The 19404-nt window shown below is 60.8% G+C and overlaps 2 protein-coding genes and 1 long non-coding RNA gene across 4 annotated transcripts; 2 read left to right on the top strand and 1 right to left on the bottom strand.

The window, feature by feature from the left end:
* Nucleotides 1-3617: 3617 nt before the first annotated feature.
* On the top strand, nt 3618-7280 carry AQP5 (aquaporin 5). Its single transcript, XM_072797989.1, has 4 exons — nt 3618-4024; nt 5067-5231; nt 5649-5732; nt 6547-7280. The coding sequence occupies exons 1-4, from the start codon at nt 3662-3664 to the stop codon at nt 6730-6732; spliced, it is 798 nt and encodes a 265-aa protein (XP_072654090.1). The 5' UTR covers nt 3618-3661; the 3' UTR covers nt 6733-7280.
* A 3515-nt stretch (nt 7281-10795) lies between these two features.
* Nucleotides 10796-18169, bottom strand: LOC140617118 (uncharacterized). Of its 2 annotated transcripts, XR_012017358.1 has the most exons (6): nt 17691-18169; nt 17422-17475; nt 16024-16084; nt 15724-15865; nt 14778-15555; nt 10796-14161 (listed from the first exon to the last, which is right to left on the bottom strand). It is a non-coding gene; the product is annotated as an uncharacterized lncRNA (long non-coding RNA). The 2 variants fall into 2 exon arrangements; XR_012017357.1 differs by having other exon boundaries at nt 10796-15555; nt 17691-18168.
* On the top strand, nt 13721-17567 carry AQP6 (aquaporin 6). Its single transcript, XM_072797987.1, has 4 exons — nt 13721-14345; nt 15037-15195; nt 15455-15535; nt 16180-17567. Exons 1-4 carry the CDS (start codon nt 13983-13985, stop codon nt 16390-16392), a joined length of 816 nt encoding a protein of 271 aa, XP_072654088.1. The 5' UTR covers nt 13721-13982; the 3' UTR covers nt 16393-17567.
* Nucleotides 18170-19404: the final 1235 nt, after the last annotated feature.

Raw genomic sequence — 19404 nt, 5'->3', positions numbered from 1 at the left:
AATCTGATCCCTCTCACCTTCAGCACCCCCACCGAGGCCCAGGCCACCATCACCTCTCCCTGGCTAAGCACCTACCCGTCTCCCTGCTTTCTGGTCTCCTGCCGACACAGCAGCAGAGGGGTCGTGTCAGAAACCTTGTCAGACTGTGCCAGTCCTTGGTTCAGCGACTTCTTCATCCTGGCCGAGAAGCCTGTGGGCCTTTTGGTGGTGTATCCTCTGCCCTCCTCTCCTGATGCTCATCCTTGTTCCCTCTGTTCCAGCAACACTGGCTGCTCTCTCTACCTGGAATGTTCTTCCCTCAGATATAGGCATGGATCTCTCCTCTTTTTTCTTTTTTCTTTTTTTTAAAGATTTTATTCATTTATTTGACAGAAAGAGAGCAAGAGAGCACAAGCAGGGAAAGTGACAGAGGGAGAGGGAGAAGCAGGCTCCTGGGTGAGCAGCGAGCCCAATGGGGGAGGGGTGCTCCATGAGGGACTCCATCCCAGAATCCCAGAATCATGACCTGAGCTGGAGGCATATGCTTAACTGACCTGTGCCACTCGGTACCTTCTCCCTCTCCTCTTTCAAGTCTTTGCTCAGATGTCACCTTCTCAATAAGACCTCCACTGAAATCCCATTAAAATTTCGAAGAACCTCCATTCCCACCCCAGCATGCCCAGCCCCCCTTAGCATATTCCATTTTTCCATAGCACTTACCAGATTCTATCATACTGCATAATTTACAATACCCATTGTTTATTGTCTGGCTCCTTCCCCCAGAATATTAGCTCCTCGAGGCAGAGAAGGGGTTTGCTAGCTCACGGCTACTTCTCCAGTGCTTAGAACAGTGCCTGCCACAGAGTAACTGCTCCATAAGTCTTTGTGGAAGGAAGGAATGACTCTTCCCCAACACTGGGGAATGCGTGGAGCCTCAGGGGAATATTCTGCTGCCAATTACCCTACCATTTCGCCTGCAGCCCTCAACTGTTCCCAGGGAATACAGGGGGTCCCCCGTATCAGGAGAGGAGGGAGGGAGCTCTCCCTGAGAGGTTCTAACTCTCCCTGCCACAGATGGGGAGATCTATCGCCCAGCCCAGAGAGATCCCAGGGAAGCATCCTTCTGGGGCTGGCAGGGCCCAAGTGCTCAGGGCAAAGACAATTCCAGCCGCAGTAGTTTCTTGGGACAACACTGGAACAGAGTAACCCTGATAGTTGGAGAGAGATGGAAGGACCTCAAGCAGAGGCCTAGCAAACATAACCAGCTGGTTCCTCTGAGTCTGTGGGGTCATCTGGGTCATCATTCCAGTAAGGGACAGGCCGGCGCCGAGCCCTGAGCCCCAAGCCCAGATGAAAATCCAGTACACACTTGCCCTGCTCCTCCAGGAGTAGGGCTCCAGGACCCATGGCAGAAAGACAAACAGACCTCCTGCCTTAAGAGGACAGAAGTGGGTGTGGCTCAGTCCGTTAAGCCTTTGGCTCTGGTCATAATCCCAGGGTCCTGGGATGGAGCCCCACATTCGCATCCAGCTCCCTGCTCAGCAAGGAGTCTGCTTCTCTACCCTCCCCCTCCCTATTTGTGGGCTTTCTCTCTCTCTCTCCCTCCCTCTCCCTCTCTCAAAATCTTAAAAAAAAAAAAAGATGAGAGAAGTGGGAAAGGAGCTGTTCCAGCAGGAAACACGGAACTGAGGAGGAACAATAGTGGGGTTTCTTTGGTCCCTGTTTTCTTTGGCCTCTTAGCTGCCACAGGGCCCAGAACCCGCTCCTCCAGGTCCTTGGCTTTCCTCTGGGCCCAACCCTCTTAGCCCCTGCTGGAGAGACCAGAGGAGCACCTGTTCCCTCCTTCTGCTGCACCCTCAGGGGGCCTGTAAAATTATAGTCACACACACAACATGAGGAAACTTTACTGAGCCTTATTCTGTACCAGGCACCGTGCAGTGCTTCCCAAGGACATGTGGCAGTAGCAGGTGGTACAGTCTTTTGTGGAACTCCTCTTGTGGGATCCTGCGGTGGGTCCCTGCCCCTCTTCCAAGCTCTGCAGGGATCTCCAGCCTCATTCCCTGCATGTGGAACCTGGCGCCAGAAGAGGGAAGGGTGGGAGAGCCAGAGGAGAGCAGCCTGGAGTTCAGAGGGAAGGGATGGGAACAGGAGGAGGAGGATGGGAGCGGGAAGAGAGCATCACCCAGTCCAGGGCTGGAAGGACTAGAAAAGACTACACGTAAGAGAGATGGGCCATGGAAGCCGAGGTAGAGGGCACCTGGGGGGCTCAGTTGTTGAGCATCTGCCTTTGGCTCAGGTCATGATCCCGGGGTCCCGGGGGGGACCCACGTGTGGGGGACCCACGCTCAGCCAGGGGTCTGCTTCCAGGAGTCTTCCAGGCCTGGGGTGCCTGGGTGCCTCAGGAGGTAGAGCATGCGACTTTGCTTTTCCCCAAGATTTTTTATTTATTTGAGGGAGAGAGAGAGAGAACGAGCAAAAGCACACAAGCAGGCAGAGGGGCGGAGGGAGAGGGAGAAGCAGAATCGCTCCTGAGCAGAGCGGGACGCGGGCCTGGGTCCCAAGGGCCCTGGGATCATGACCTGAGAGGACGGCAGACACTCGCGGGACTGAGTCACCCAGGCGCCCCCGCTTGCGGCGCTCCATCTCGGGGCTGTGGGCTGGAGCCCCACACTGAGTGTAGAGATGACTTAAAAATAAAATCTTAAAAAAAAAAAAAAAAAAGACTGAGAGTTTGAGGGAAGGGAAGACGAAGGAGAGTGGAGGAGGTGAGCTGCGGGAGTTAAAGGAACGGGGGGGGGGGGACCAGAGTAGGGGGCCTCGGAGGCCGGGAGGTCAGCGGGGCGCCCGCGCCGTCCCGTCCCCGCAGCGCACCGCCACCCCGACTCCCGGGGCTCCCCCGACCCAAACCAAAAGTGAAGTCGGTCGCGCCCCCTCCCGTCCCGCCCCGCACCCCGTCGGGGGCTCGCTGGGAGGCCGCGGGGCTCGGGCGCCGGGAGAGGGCGCCTCGGGGCTGCGGGCTCCGCCGGCCGCTCGCCCGGGACGCCCCCGCCCCGCCCCCGCCCCCGCCGGGCAGGGAGCGGAGCGGCGCGGGCCTCGGAGAGTCGCACGGCTCCAGCCCCGCGGGCGGTGAGGCCGGGTAAGGATGCCCGGGCCGCGGGAGGGAAGGGAGGAGCCGGCCCCAGAGCCCGGCGAGGCCGGGGGAAGGGCGGGGACGCAGGCACTGGGCCCGCGGAGGTAGGCGCCGGAGCCGCAGCACGCTCGAGGCCGCGGCCGCGGAGTCGTCCAGGGACGCGGCCCGGAGCGCGGGAGCCGAGCGGCGCGCACCATGCGCGGGTCCGCGGGCGCCCGGCCCGTCTACACCGCCGCCGCCTGGGTCACGTGGCCCGGGCGCGTCCGCGGCGGCCCCGGCGGGGGGGCGGGCGCGGGGGGGCCGGGGGCGCGCGGGGCCCCGGGCCGCGGCGAGAGGCTGCCGGCCGCCGGGGCCGCCCCCTGCCCCGCCGCGCTCGCCCCCCCGCGGGGCGCCCGGCCTCTATATAGCGCGCCCCCGCCCGGCCCGCGCCAGGCCGCCCGCCAGCACGCCCCGGGCCCCGCGCCCCGCAGCCAGCCCCCCGCGCCCCCCGCGCCCCGCGCGCCCCGCGCCCCCGCGCCCCCCGCGCCCCGCCGCCGCGCCCTCGCGGCCACCATGAAGAAGGAGGTGTGCTCCGTGGCCTTCCTCAAGGCCGTGTTCGCCGAGTTCCTGGCCACCCTCATCTTCGTCTTCTTCGGCCTCGGCTCGGCCCTCAAGTGGCCGTCGGCGCTGCCCAGCATCCTGCAGATCTCGCTGGCCTTCGGGCTGGCCATCGGCACCCTGGCGCAGGCCCTGGGGCCCGTGAGCGGCGGCCACATCAACCCGGCCATCACGCTGGCCCTGCTGGTGGGCAACCAGATCTCGCTGCTGCGGGCCGCCTTCTACGTGGCGGCGCAGCTGGCGGGGGCCATCGCCGGGGCGGGCATCCTCTACGGGCTGGCGCCGCTCAACGCCCGCGGCAACCTGGCCGTCAACTCGGTGAGTGCCCCCGGGCCGGCTGGGCGGGGGCGCCCTGGGGTGGGCTCCCGGCCGGCCCCAGACAACATCTGGGGCGTGGGAGCAGGCCCGCCTGGCAGGTGGCGGGGCCGAGCTCCGGGCTGGACGGTGCCCGGGGTGCCCGGGGTGCCCGGGCTCGGCCTCCCTGGTTCGGACCCACGTCCTCCCCTGCCGCCCTCCTGCTGCTCCTCTGGCCTCCCTCCTGGAGCCGGCTGCCTCTCCTCTCTCTGCCCGAGACTTCTGGCTTTCTGCTGTCTGGCTTCTGCCCTGCGCTTGGGACCCTCGCTGCTGCTGTCTGCGCCGCACTGGAGTGGTTTCGCGGAGCCGTCAGGGGTGGGTTGTAATCCTGGCTTTGGGCCCCCCTCGCCCCTCTGGGCCCCACCGTTCTCAGCTGCTACACCGCGGTGGTCATCACCTACCGCAACAGGTGTCAAGGGGGTTACATCTAGAAACCGTGTGTGCGGTGCCAGTGTGTAGGGTCTGTTGAATACGCGTTCCCACTCCTGGTCCCCTGCTCTCACCCCCTTTCACGGTCCCATATTCAGTCCCCATGTCCCATGTAAACTGGGTTCATTAATCAAACACAGAGGAGGATTTTCTCGGCCATTGTCAAGCCGTGAGTCAGCCCCACCGGAGAGACGGGTTTGAGGTTGGCACTGGCAGCGGGTCAGACACGGGCGGGAGGCAGGCTGGGGGTGCAGTAGGCAAACTGGGCAGCTGCCCACAGGAGGGAGGGTAAATGCCAGCTTGTGGGGGTTGGAACTGGGCAGAACCGTTGACAGGACCTTGTCCAGGAAAAGCTCCCCTCACACTCAGCTCCTTGGCCACCGACCGGCCTGGGCTCCAAGCTTTGTGCACAGGGTCAGGTAGGTAGTCTTTTCAGCAAATGACCTCTCTGACGTGCGCAAGGCTTGGCTTCCAGGGACAGTGGCTCTAGGTGTCCCTGGAGGCCAAAAGCCTCATCCCCCGAGCCCCTGGCCATAGAGCCAGAAGGCAGGGGTCCTAACCCACCCTCCCCTTGCAGCTCAACAACAACACAACCCAGGGCCAGGCTATGGTAGTAGAGCTGATTCTGACCTTCCAGCTGGCACTCTGCATCTTCTCTTCCACCGACTCCCGCCGCACCAGTCCTGTGGGCTCTCCGGCCCTGTCCATCGGCCTTTCCGTCACACTGGGCCACCTCGTGGGGGTGAGCAATGCTGCCACTTGGTTGCAGCTGTGGGGAGCCCCCTAGGGCAAGTAATGGGGCTCTAGAGCAGCACCCCTCTGAACCAGGGAACCTAGCAGTTAAGGCCTGAAGCGGGGTTGCTATACTCTGTCCCAGGCTGGATCCCCCCAAATCTTCTCTAGTCTGAGGAAATATGGCAGGAAGTGTGAGTTGGGGGAGGTGGGGAGGCAGGAAATCCAGCCCGAGCACAGGACTGGAGAAGAAAGAGGGGTCCATGGGGACCAGTAGAGGGAGAGCTCACCAGCCTAGCAATTGGGAGACTAGATTCAGAGACCTGGCTGAGCCACTGAACTTCTGGGTGGCTCTGGGAAAGACCAGGCCTTTAGGAGCCGACAGGCATGTTGCCCTCCTCACTGCCGCCTCCCTCTCTCTGCCCAGATCTACTTCACCGGCTGCTCCATGAACCCGGCCCGCTCTTTCGGCCCCGCAGTGGTCATGAAGCGCTTCAGCTCTGCTCACTGGGTGAGTCTGGGCCCTCCCTGGCTCCCTGGCAATGAGGGCCTGGAAACCTGGCCAAGAGCTCCCTGGATCTTCTGGATGCTGTGGGCCCGGAGCTCGGGGTGGCCTTGAGAGGCGTGGCTGGAGAGAGATCGAGATACAGACAGGGATGGGACGCAGCCAGAACAAGGACAGGGGGAGTTAAATGGCAGAGGACCCTGGTTTAGGGCTGGGGTGGGGCGGGGCAACCCTGGGTAGCTGTACCTCTAAGGAAGGGAAGGAGATCGGTTCCTCTGTGTAGATCTCTGAGGATTTTGCATCTGTCTTTCTGGGGTGGGGCGACCGGGGGCAGTGTGTCTGAGTGTCTGTCCTCTCTGATGTTTTATATATCTGTTCCTGCCCAGGGGGTTCAGGGAGTCTTCCTTCCTGTGGGCCTGTCCCTCTGCACAGTCTATCTGTCACCTCTGCTGAGAGCTCATGTTCCCTCTCCAGGGTCTGTTTCGTTCCCTGTGTGGGAGGGAGAGGAGTTCTGTGGTTTCCCCGGGGAATCTACATGTCTCCTTCGAAGGGTCACTTATCTCTCTTTAGAGTGAGGTTGGGGGGCCCTGTCCTTCTGGGGATCTGTCTCCTTTGAAGATTGGAGCGTCTGTGGTCCAGGTCCCTATCATTGAGGAACAGTGTATCTGTTCCTGAGACAGGAGGAAATCTCTCCCTCTGGAGGTCTGGAAGTCCGTATGTCCACCTGCTTTGATGGTCCAGGGGTCTGTCCTCTGGAGGGGAAGCTGTTGGTCTCTGAGGCCTGAGACTCAGCCCCCTGACACCGCCATGTCCCCGCCAGGTGTTCTGGGTGGGGCCCATCGTGGGGGCCATCCTAGCTGCCATCCTCTACTTCTACCTGCTATTCCCCAACTCCCTGAGCCTGAGCGAGCGCATGGCCGTCATCAAGGGCACGTATGAACCTGAGGAGGACTGGGAGGAGCAACGAGAGGAGCGAAAGAAGACCATGGAGCTGACCGCCCGCTGACCAGTGTCAGGCAGGGGCCAGCCCCCCTCCTCCTAGTCCCTGAACCACAGGAGGAAAAAAATGTATACATATATATAAACGACAGCAAGGCTTCCTTCCCCTACAGCTGGGTCCTCGGGGCTCAGGAGGAGGTGCTGGCTCCTTCGGCTTCACAGTTAGGGATGGGAGCAGGAACCCATGAGGGGACGCTTAGGTGGGGGCCCAGGCTGGTGTCTGATGGGGGAAGGGTCTCTCTGGGACAGGGCAGACTGCTGCCATGAGGTCAGATCTCAGACACCGTGAAAGGAGCACCAAGCTTACAGGCTTCCCTGGGGCCAAGCCAGGAAGGGGTGGCCGTGGCTGGACGCCCCTATCTTCCCTGACCCGCCCCCTTAAGAGCCGGCGGGGTCCTAGTCCCTAGGACAGCAGAGGCTGCCCCTCCCCACATCGCCCTAGAGGGAGACAGACTGGTTCATTAAATGCTGCCTTATTTATTTCTGCTCAAGGATGCACGGGGTTGGGCTGCTGGTGTTTGGGGCAGGGGCTTACCAATAAACCACTGACACTCAGGTTTCGCCTCGTCTCTCCCCAGAGTCTCTTTTTGGGACTCTCTGGCTGTTCACCTCGGTCCCTCCAGACAGTCTGTCTCCTCTTTGTCATCCTCTGCGCTCCCCAGAGTTCTCTGTGGGAAGACAGGGAAGCTGAGGCCAGGGGAGGGTTGGTCAGAGAGATGAGATGGGGAAGAGAGGTCGGGAGAAAAGGAGAGACCAGAACATAGAAATAGAGCTGGAGGTGAGGAGGGGGCAGCGGGAGCAGGGGAGGGGTCCTCACCAAGTCACCCACCTGCTGGCCCCTCCCACCTCAGCTATGTCAAGTCTCTGCCACTTGAGGAGGGCCTGGCACCAGTGCCAGGGTGTGCCAGGCAGGGTGGAGGAAAAGTGAACCAGCTGGCAGCCCCTGGAGATGCCAAGGGGGTGACCAGCCAGAGCTGTCATCAAAGAGGAAACAGCCCTGCACTCTCCTCTTTGCTCCTCACTGTTCCCAAAAGGTGTCATATGGGAGCCTGTGGTCAGAGGGAGAAGCCCCTTGCGTGGCAACATACCCGGGAGCCCCAGCCAGCCCAGCCTCTCTCTGGGTCTCCAGCCGCTGTTCCCACTCTCGTCCCCTCTGGGCCTGTGGCTCTGCTCCACTCTGCCCTTGTCCCCTTGTCACTGACACTCCTTAGGAAACCTTAAACTCGCCGAGCCTCCATCTCTTAAGCTATAAAATAAGACTAAAAAGTGCTTCCCTCACAGGGTTGCTGTGGGAACGGTTGGAGATTAAGGGAATGAGATTCCTGGGACTGGTCTGCTCTCTGTAGGGAAGACGGTGGAAGTCTTGCAGAAGAGCAGCTCAGGACACAGCCCTGGGTCATAGTTAAGGACTCTGGCTTGGAGTTCAAAACCTGCTTTGCAACTTTGGGTAACAGGCTCTCCGAGGATTGTTTTTGTTTTGTTTTAAGATTTATTTATTTACTTGAGAGAGAGCTAGCACAAGCAAGGGGAGGAGGAGGGGGAGGGGCAGGGGGAGAAGCAGACTCCCCAGTGAGCAGGGAGCCTCATGTCCCGGGACCCCACCAGGACCCAGGACCCGGGAATCATGACCGGAGCCGAAGCAGGTGCGTAACCAACTAAGCCACCCAGGTGCCCGTGGGCTCTCTTAGTTTTAATTACCTCACCTATAAAATGGGGATACTTGGACCCACCTCCTGGGTTGTTGTGAACATGAGACAGTGGGCGGAAGGCAGGTGCCCGTGCAAACAGCCACGCGCCTCAGAGTGGATGCGCAATGGACCAAGTGAAAGGGAACCGGCACGTACACATCTGGGCCCCTGCTCTCCTGAGCGTGAACCTGAGCTCCTGCTTCCTCTCTGGAATGGGAGCTTCTCCCTTGAGGGGAGCCCGGGGGGCCAGGGTGGAAGAAGGGACCTGGGGGACGAGGGGCAGACTCCCTGGCCCTCCTGCAGGCTCCAGCCTAGGACTCGCAAGCGGCGGCTGCACCGCCCGGGCCCGGCTCGCACCGTGTGTGCGCGCACCTGCGTGGGGGGGGGGGGGTGAGGACCGCAGGGCCCCCTTCAAGGAGCCGCCCTCGCCGGCCTCGCCCCCTCCCCCCCTCGCCCCTACCCAGCCAGGCCGCTAATGCCAGCTCCCACCAGCAGGGGGCGCCCTCGCCCACCGAATCCGCGGCTGCCGGGCTTCCCCGACCACGCGTGGGGGCCGGGGGCGCCCCTCGGGCCTGGGTCCCCCAGGCCGCCAGGAAGCAGCTGCGTAGCCCCGGGAGGGCGCGCGGGAGAGACGACCCCCCGCGGGGGGCCCAGGCTCAGGCACAGCCCGACTGGGGCTTGGCCGCCCCCTGCGGCCCCGCGACCCGCGTTCCTTTCCTCGATGGGTCCGAAGGAGAGCAGCAGTGGCCAACGGTGGGCCCCTGGGAGACAGGCCCGGGGGGCGCCCGGCCAGACGGCGACGGTCCCCGCGGGGCTCGGGCATCGAGACGCCGCGGCGGCTGCGTGGCCGGCAGAGGGCGCTGTGCTCCGCGGCGGGACCGTCCGGGCGGCGCGGCCCGAGCCCGGAGGACACGCGCTCCGCAGCCCCGCGCGTCTACACCGACCTTCAGTCGTGCTCCGGGGCTGTCTGCTCGGCATGGACGCGCACCCATGCTCAGTACACACAGGCTCAGTCTCCCCGACCCTCTGCTCCACCTGCAGCCCGGGGAGAGCCTTGACTCCCCCGTGGGAGGGGGAGGGTGCCCCCCCCCCCCCAGGGCTGCTGGTTTTCACCAGGTAGGAAGGCGGACGTGCGCACACCTGGGAGGCAGCTGGAATGTGTGCCAGGTGGGCTGCCAGGGGAATGGGAGGAGGGAGGAGGGGAGCGTCGACGTGGCTGCCACAATTTGGGAGGATTGGCGAGATGGTGCGTGGGAAGCTACCTTGAATCCTTTCCTTTTTTAAAGATTTTATTTATTTATTCATAAGACAAACGGAGAGAGAGGCAGGGACACAGGCAGAGGGAGAAGCAGGCTCCCTGCGGGGAACCTGATGCCGGACTTGATCCCAGGACCCCGGGATCACGCCCTGGGCTGAAGGCCGATGCTCAACCGCTGAGCCACCCAAGAGTCTCAAATCCTTCCCTTCCTTTTCTTTCTTTCTTTCTTTTTTTTTTTTTTTAAGATTTTATTTATTTATTCATGAGAGACACACACAGAGAGAGAGGCAGAGACCCAGGCAGAGGGAGAAGCAGGCTCCATGCAGGGAGCCCGACATGGGACTCGATCCCGGGTCTCCAGGATCAGCCCTGGGTCAAAGGCAGACACTCAACCGCCAGAGCCACCAGGCATCCCAATCCTTCCCTTTCTGACATGCTTTCATGCTCTCCCCTTCTCTCCCAGCACCTCCCTCCTTCCCCTCCCTTTTGCTCCCCCTCAAGCTGAGAGGACCTCAGTCAGAGCTCACATTGCCCCCATGTGCACACGCACCTACACACACCCCACTCCCGGATGGCGATAGTCACCCCAGCAGCCAGGGCTCTAGGAAGTTAGAGGCACAGGGCTACAGGAGCTGTAGGCAGCCAGGTGTGGGGCCTTGGCTAACGGCCTCAGGGCATGAGAGAAACCTCAGAACTTCGCAGTAGAGCCCAGGACTGGCCGGGCCCAGGGAGGTGCCGGCTGGAGCTAGAGCTTGAGCAAGCCCTGGCCAATGCCCACCTGGCCTCAGGGGTGAACAACCTTGTCCTGTCCCCAGGAGTCTCTGCTCTAGGCCAGCTGGAGACAAGGGCTGCTGCTGCACTGAATTCTCTCAGCCTTCAGGGCCCACCCAGAACAGAAGCCCCAGGAGCTGCTTGTCCTGGAGCTGCTGCAGCAACCAGGACCCTTCCCACCCCAGCCCAGTCCTCACACCTGTCTCCCCGGAGGGGTGAGGGAAGTGACAATCCTAACAACCCAAGTTTTTTTGGCTCAGGGACACTTTCCTAGGTATCAGCACATTTACCCCTAATGACGCATGGGAAAATGGGAATTATCTTTATTTATTTTTAAGATTTTATTCTTTATTCATGAGAGACACAGAGAGAGAGGCAGAAACACAAGCGGAGGGAGAAGCAGGCTCCATGCAGGGAGCCCAATGTGGGACTCGATCCCGGGTCTCCAGGATCACGCCCTGGGCCGAAGGCAGGTGCTCAACTGCTGAGCCACCCAGGCATCCCAATTATCTCCATTTATAAGAGGGGAAACTGAGCTCGCGGGAGTTACGCCCGGTCAGGGGTGCAGCATACACAGCAGCGTGCAAGTGCTCTTGCCTGTCTTGCCTCATCACAGGCTCTCGGCAGGAAGGCATTAGTGCTCGGTGCTCAATGCACAGGTGCTAGGGAAGGTGTGGGGCAGCCTCTGTGGCCCTGTCTGCAGGAGGGAAGGAGACAGATGCCCTGAGCTTCCCTGGGACAGCCCGAGGCAGAGCGCCCACCGCGCCAGGGAAGAGCATCACCCACGCTGCACCCACAGCCACCTTCCTTCACTCCTCGGGCATTCACTGAAAGCCTCTTTGTTACCAGGCAAGCATGGGAGTCTGCACTGGAACAGGGGAGGCGCGAGGAGGCCAAATCCAGAAGTAGCTGCTGGACGGAGAGGAGAACACGGGCAGGCTTCACGGAGGAACCCGACCTGAGCAAAGGCTTGAAAGAGAGACAGGACAGGAGGAACAAACCCGAGGTTTCTCCACTGCTCTGGGATAACCCAGGCCCCCTTATCAAGCAGCAGCCAGGAGAGGGAGAAGTGAAACCCCAGATGGGCCTGGGAGCAGCCCAGAGAAAACCCCAGTTGCTCAGAGGCAGCCGGGAGCCCACGGAGGGGCCCTTGACTGGCTGCCTCCTCCTCGGAGGCCTTAGAAGGGTGGGGAGAGACAGAGCCCACCGAGGACGAGGACGGGGTCAGGCTTGCTGAGCAGAGCTGTGACCCCCGCTGAGGTCATGGCAGCAGCTGCGTGGCTGGGTGCTTTCTCCTGCAGTGCTGGCAGCACAGATCCGGGGGGGGGGGCAGGGGCTGCGGAGGAGAATGGAAGGGGGGTGGGGGCGGTGGAGAGAGCAGGGAGCCGGGACAGCGGGCACCAGGGGATCCGGCTGGGGAGGGGAGGGTGAGGCCAGGAAGTCTGGAGGAAGGGAGGCCGGTGGGGGAAGGTGAGGGACAGAGCCTGCAATCAGAGCTGGGGTATCCCACTTGCTGCTTTCAGAGGGCGCGCTCTGGGTGGGAGAGGAACAGGGCCCTACCCGGCCCCAGGCCAAGACGAGATAGATCTGCAGGTCACCTGCTTCCGGGAGGTCCAGGGGCTTTTACCCGAGATGTCTTTCACTTGACAAACGTTAATCGAAGCCCAACTATGGCCAATCCCTGTGCAAGGCCCTCTATGTAGAGAAGAGCAAAATTCGGTTCCCGCCCCCTGAGGGGCTCACCACCTCATTAAGGGGGCACATTAGCACCATGACCGACCCCCATGGGGACTGAGGTGCACAAAGGTGCCCGGGAATGGTGGGAGCACAGGGAGGGGTCATCCCCCAGGAGAGGAGGAGGCCACCCTGAGGCTGAGCCTTGGGGATGAGTTAGGAGTTACCCAGGCAAAGGACGCGGGAAGGGCTGTCTGAGGAGAAGACAGAGCTTCCTCCAAGGAGCCACCAGCGTGGAATGTTCCAGAGCTACTGGCCATTTGGTGAGGCCACAGGGCAAAGGACAAAGCGTGGAGTGGGGAGAGATGAGGTGGGAGGGGCAGGATCCCCCAGGACCTTGGAGGCCGGGCATGAGGGCCATTTTGAAGGGATTTTAGCAAGGGAGCAGCAGGATCAGATTTGCATTTTAGAAAGATCATTCGGGCTGCAGCGTGGATAATTGATTGGCGCTGAGTGAGGGAGCAGACAGAGAGAGTGGTTCAAGGCCGCAGGGCAGCAGGGGTGGTGAGAAGAGGGCAGAGTCAAGAAATATTTAGGATTCAAACTCTGCAGGACCTGCTGCCTTTATTGGTTGGGGGCAGGAGGGAGAGAAGGTTCAAGGATGCTTCCCAGGTGCCACCAACTGAGCTGGAGAAAACAGGGAGAGTGCATTGGAGGGGGGCGCAGCGGATCCCCTTTGGAGACGGGTTGCATTTGAGGAGCCTGAGGACTAGGGGCACATCCAAGCAGCAGGGAGTCCTGGCCAGGGGCGAGGTCAGGGCACCCCGATGTGGGATGTGGTCGGGAGGCGAAGACTGTGTTGTAACGGAACACGGCTCCGCAGCTGCTTCTTAGGGAGGGAACACCTTGGTTTGAGAAAATACCTTGATATGCTGCTGGGGTTACAAGGGCAGAGCCTAGGGCACGGGTGACCTTAGGCCCAGCACTGCCACGCAAATGACTCAGCTGTCCTGTGTGAGACTTGAGAGGAGTTGCTCAGGCCCCTGAGAAGGAGGAGAGCAGGGCGGAAGGGAGAGGGGCTGAAAGGGAGAAGCCAAGGACAAGCCAGTGGAAATTCCCAGCTCACAGGGGAAATTCTCCACTGCCGTGTGTGTCATCTGCTCAGCTGTGGAACAAACCCCTCCTCCCTCTGTCCCCTCGGCACCCACACAGGCCCAGGTCCTCAGTAAACTTGGCTCTAGGCGCATCTTCTTTCTGTGAGTAGGGATTTAGGCGGGACGGAGGGAAGAGCTTCATTTCCCATCCGGGGTTATGGGGCAGAGTAGTGTGAGCCCGTTTGGAGCAGAGCCCGCAGGCAGAGGGAGCCAGGAGAACGGGGCCTCTGGGAGCGCACGGGACCCTCTGAGCCGGCCTTGGACTCGGGATCTGATGAGCTTGCCGCATCTACGCCGACATGGGGATGTGAGCAGCCTGGAATCCCACACCTGCCACTGCTCCTGTACCTGCCACCCTCAGGCTGGGCCCCTGTCCAGCTTGGGAACCCGGGGGTTCCAGCTCAGCGCCTGGGGCTGCTCCCCGCCCCCCCCAGCTGTCAGGTGAGCTGGGGTGGAGCAAGCATGTGAGCGCTCCGCATATCAGCCCCACGCCTCCCCGTCCGGACACACAGTGTCCCCTTGGCCTGTCCCCTGCCAGTCCGAGCAGCAGGTCCCTGGGGCAGTAGCCAAGGAGAGGGGCTGCAGGTGGGGGGCCGGAGGAGCCAGGCCAGAGGCAAGGGACCCCAGGAGGTAGCCGAGATCAGAGGCCAGCAGAGCGGCCCGAAGCAGCGGAGGCAGCGGGACGTGGCCGGGGCAGCGGGGAGCGGCCGGGATGCTGCTGGGCGACCTCTGGAGAGCGGCCAGCAGGGCGCTGTTCGCGGAGTTCCTGGCCACGGGGCTCTACGTGTTCTTCGGGGTGGGCTCGGCCCTGCCCTGGCCCACGGCGCTTCCCACCGTGCTCCAGATGGCCATCACCTTCAACCTGGCCACGGCCGTGGCTGTGCAGATCACCTGGAAGACCAGTGGGGGCCACATCAACCCTGCCGTGACTCTGGCCTTCCTCGTGGGCTCCCAGATCTCCCTGCCCCGTGCCATGGCCTATGTGGCTGCCCAGCTGGCGGGGGCCACCCTGGGGGCTGCCGTGCTTTACGGGGTCATACCGGGGGACATCCGAGAGACCCTGGGGGTTAACATGGTAGGTGCAGGGGTGCCGCGCAGGCGGTAAGGGTGGAGGGCCAGGCCTGAGAAGAGGGGACCGGGGGGTAGTAACTCAGCCACCTGCTCCTTGGCTGCTCAGGGCTGAGCCCCGGGCCCCCGGGGACCCAGGCTGTGGCCCTAGTGAGCAGAGCGAGAATGGGGCTATGGTACAGGGAACAGGTGGGACAGATAGAAGCCACACCAAGGGGCAGGAGTCAGGGAAGGACCAGGCACTGAAGAGTCAGGGTAGCCAGAGAGGCCTGGGGCTGCGGGTGGTCGCAGGGGACCTGGCATGCCCATGGGCCTGCTCCCCTGGGTACCCATGTTCCTCCTTCCGCAGCATCCCGAGGTCTGCCTCACTCCCCCAGATTCCTCATCTAGCCTTCCACCTACTTCCCCAGGTCTCCTCCCAGTCCGCTCGAAAACTTACCCCTCTGCTGCCCTGAGCCTTCCCTTCCACTTGGGTCCTGGGTGCCCCCTCCGCCAACCTGTGGGTAGGGAGGGATGCCACCCACTCCCTTCTGTGGGGACAGAGCGTCCAGGGCTGACCCCGACTCCAGGGCGCAGCTCTCTGCTCGCTCCACCCCCTGAGTCCAGGAACCGGTGGCAGCAGCGAGGGGACGTGAGCCGGAGGGGGCCACCATCCCCTGGCGGAGCCGCATCACTCCCAGCGCCGCCTCCTCACCCAGGTCCGGAGCAGCACCTCGACCGGCCAGGCCGTGGCAGTGGAGCTGGTTCTGACTCTGCAGCTGGTGCTCTGTATTTTTGCTTCCACCGACAGCCGTCAGACATCAGGCTCCCCGGCCACCATGATCGGGATCTCTCTGTCATTGGGCCACCTCATTGGGGTAAGAGGCTAAGGGGGCGCCGTGTACGTGCACACACTGGTCCCTCCCCTGAGGAGGCCGCAGGGGCCCCAAAGGCCAGGAAGCGTCCCTCCCCGAGCCCCTCATGCGTCAGGCCGAGGCTGTGTTCGCACAGTCTGGGTCTGGGATTCGATGCTGCAATGGCCAAGACCAGGACCAAGCCTCTGAGTCGGGGCAGAGGGGGCTGTCCCCTCCCGGGCCTTAAGCCCCCTAACATCCTGAACCTACATTCGCCCCCCAGATCTACTTCACCGGCTGCTCCATGAACCCGGCCCGCTCCTTCGGCCCCGCCATCATCGTTGGAAAGTTCAAGGTCCACTGGGTGAGAGCCTGTGCTGGCAGCTGTGGGAGGGGAGGGCCTGAGCAGGGGCGGCAGGGACAGTGGCTTTCACCAGCAAGGGGGGCCACAGGGACTCGGGGACACAAGTGCCCGTATCATGGACCATCTCAACCCCCCCAGTGAGGGTTTCCCTAAGGTCGGAAGACACAGGCAAGCATCCTGGCCCGTACTTCCTTTCTTTCCAGCTTCAGTAGCCAGGGGCACCCAGTGGACTGTCAGTAAATGGGCCAGGGCAGGAGATGCAGCCTGGGCTCAGGCCTCCAGTCCTGGCTGTTTCTTTATTCACTTCCTCCAGCTGGACCAGTTTCCAAACTTGGATAAAGAAAAAGACAAACAGAAATAGACACACACACCAGCACAGGCAGGAACAGCCCTTAGCCAGGGCTCCTGGTTGGAACAGGAGGCGAGAGGAGGGAAACAGGAATGGTGAGGAGACTGGGCCCGCCCTGTGGAAAGCAAGGTCACCTCACCTGCATAGACTTGGTGGGCCTGCTTCTCAATTTTGTCACCTTGTAGACAGCCCGAGGGGTCCTGGGAGACCAAGTTAATAGTAGGGAAGCAGGCAAGGGTCCCAAAGCTACCATATAATCCTGATAGCTCATTCCCACTTCCCTCTGCCCCCTCAGGTTTTCTGGGTGGGACCCCTGACAGGAGCTGTCCTGGCTTCACTGATCTACAACTTTATCCTGTTCCCTGACACCAAGACCATGGCCCAGCGGCTGGCCATCCTCATGGGTACCGAAACAGTAGAGACAGTGGCCAAGGTGGAGCAAGAGAATAAAGAATCTCAGCCCAGTTCAGGGGATACTGAAATGGAGAATGTGTGTCAGATGGCATAGAACTTGGCCCCCACCTTTGGGCTTCTGAGAGGAGCCCTTTAGGTTGGTGGCATGCCTGGCATGATCAGACTTCAGGTTTTATGGGGGGAGGACTGGGGGGGGCACGATAAGGGCAGGAAGGGTGGGGAAGCTAGGCCTCTTGTCCTAACAGGGTGGGCAGGGAATGCCAATCGCTATCCCTGGCATTCGATTTCTAGATAGAAAGAATCTGGGGAGCAAATCTGTTCCATTTTCTCCTCCTCCATCCCTTAATGGGACAGAGCAGAAGGAGGCAGGGAATTCATGATTGCCCTCCCTTTCTCTCATCCATCTGGAACCTAGTGGGCCTCCTGGGCCTCCCCAGTCACCTTATTTTGGGTATTGAGTGGCCCAGACAGACACTCAGCTTAGACAGCAAGAGCTACAGAGACCTTGGGGAACCCCAACATCTCACTCACCCTTGAGGGAAAATCCAGGCTTCCCAGAAGGATCAGGTCCTGGGATAGTCTCTGAGCTTCTCACAGGGTTACCTCTGCCCTTAGGCATGTTTAGGCTACAGACCCACCCTCAGCCTGGAGGCCTCCTGAGGACAGAGACTGTCCCTCCAATCAATCTTCATTCCTCACATGTCCAACTGCTCAGGGGAGGACCCCACCCTTGCGGAGAGCAGACAAGAGCCTTTTCTAGGGCTAGCACAGGGGCAGAATATAGGCAAGGGAGGCTTGGGCCAAACAGGCATTTTCCAGGACAGGTTCTCCCCAGATGTTTGCCCACCTTCCACCCCGCAGCCCCATTCATGGGGAAAGTCCTGAGAGGGAGAAGTCTCCATCCCAGCTCCCCATCCACAACTGGGCCACAAGCTGTTCTTCGGCCGCATTCTCAGTTCTGCCAGCATCTTCCCAAAGCTACTGGATAAGTTCCAGGGATGATAAGAACGCAGGAATGACCCAAGAAACCAAGATTTGCCTTTGAAGGACTACTAGCCTCGGTTGGTTTGTTCATATATACAAGCTGCTGTAAATATACTCTCCCCGCGACATGGGTTCCTACCTGGATCTCAGCTTCCCCAGCTATCAAATGGGCACGGTCCTCCCCCAGGGCCTGCTGTGAAAGCAAACGAGAGATGGGAAAATGTTTTCGAAGTTAAGATGCTGGAAAAACAAACCCAATAAATGATGATTATTGTTGCTGTTACCGTAATTATCGGGTTTGAATACAATGGCTGTTGGTAATGGGAGGGAGGAGGGAAGAAGGGGGGGGATGATTGAGAGGGAGGGAAGAGAGAGTAGGTTTTTCCTCCTTTCATCTGTTCCACTTACTTGCACTAACTACCTCCTTCTCTCCTGGATCTACTGACCCGGGCGCTTTGTGTGTGTGGAGGGGGTTGAGGAGGGACACTGGGACAAAGAGACGAGCCAATAAAAGTCTGTTCTGCTCATCTCTATGGTGCCCATCACCATGGTACCCTGAGATACAGCAACCAGATCCATAAAAAAGGGCCTTTCCCATGATGTCTCCAGAGGCGCCTGGGGACGGGAGGGGCTACCAGAGTCTTCCAGGGGCAGAGTGACCGAGCCCAGCCTGGGACCAGAGCAAGAGCTGAGTCCCCAAGTGCCCATGGCCACGGTGGCCACGGTCAGCGTTCCATAATACCGTCAGTGTGGAGTGCTATTCACGTCTGTCCGAGCCGGGCCCGCTCATCCATCTGCACAATCTCTCAGAGCCCAGGGCTTCTTGTGCCCTTTTCTGAGCAGGGACAGCTGGGGGTGGAGGTGGGGGGGAGGGATGTGATGGACCTGCTAAAGGTCATCCAGCTCAGTACCACAGCCCCCTAAGGTCTCTCCAGCTCCCAGCTTAGAATTTTCCAAAATAGAGCTGGGGGTGGGGGGGTGGCTTCTACAAGCTACAACCAGAGGAAGAAAGGAAGGAAGCAAGAACTAGAAGGTTGAAGAGGGCATGTGTGTGTGTGTGTGTGTGTGTGTGCGTGGAGTCCCTGCCGGCAGGCTCTGAAGCTCCTAGACAAATGATCTCTGCGTCCCCAGAGCTGAGCACACACTGGGTGCTCAATAAAAGTTTGATGAATGAATGACTGAGGCTGGGCGACTGGGGAGGGAGGGGAGGCGGTATTTGATCAAGAGGATTCAGGAGTTAGAACTTCAGATGAGCCGGGAGAGCCGCTGGGCCGCCTGTGCTGGCAGGGAAGGGGAGCTGGGCCCGGCCCCCAGCTGCTCCCCCAGAGCGGACTGAATCCTCGGTCTCAGGGGCAACGTCCCCGGCCCAAAGGATAAAGGAGGCTGCTGGAGAGGGAGCTGGGGGCTATTTTCAAGCACGCTTCTTTAAAGCGGAGAATAGAGTGGAGCAAGAGGACACAAGCTTCTTGAAAAGTGAGGAACTAGGTTAGAATCTGAAGAGCATCCAAAGTTAGACACAGGGACGAGTAACCAAAGGTTAGCTTCTCCTTCTCCGAGCCCTTTAATAGGCCAGCCAGCCATCTGTTTGGCTGAGGGAAGGACTGGGCCTCCGGGAGCCAAATTCCCAAATTCGGAGGCTCCAGCCAGGGGCAGCAGGGCTTCCCGGTCCCAGCCCCTGGGCCTGGGTGGGGGGCGGGAGCACGGGGAGGGCTGAGACCCAACCGGGCAGACCCTCGGTGGTGCGCACTCCCTTCCTCCCGGTTGTCAGGGGAAGTTTTTAATTAATGGTGTGTAATCTGATCTGGCCCTTCTCCCCGCTGAGCACTGCCTTCAATCAGCAGAGCCATCTGCAATTGCAATTCATAATTCTCCCGAAAGGGAGGGGGTGCCTTGGTGATTAATACAATTAGCCTTTTATGTTGATGATTGTCTTAGCAGGAGCAGATGATGTGAGCCCAGAGCATAGGCTGCCACGTCCCTATTGGCTGGCAGGAAGCCCCTCTCCACTTCCTCCTCCGCCACTGCTACCTCTGGCTGGAAAGAGGACACACTCGGACCCCACTGTGCAGTGCAGGGGCGTGGGGGGGGTGGGGCAGCCCCCGAAGGGGCCAGGCTCTGGGAC

Source organism: Canis lupus, chromosome 25, assembly GCF_048164855.1.
Source record: "Canis lupus baileyi chromosome 25, mCanLup2.hap1, whole genome shotgun sequence".
NCBI lineage: Eukaryota > Metazoa > Chordata > Mammalia > Carnivora > Canidae > Canis > Canis lupus.
The sequence above is the reverse complement of the archived record's forward strand: the minus strand, read 5'-3'. Positions and strand labels throughout refer to the sequence as shown.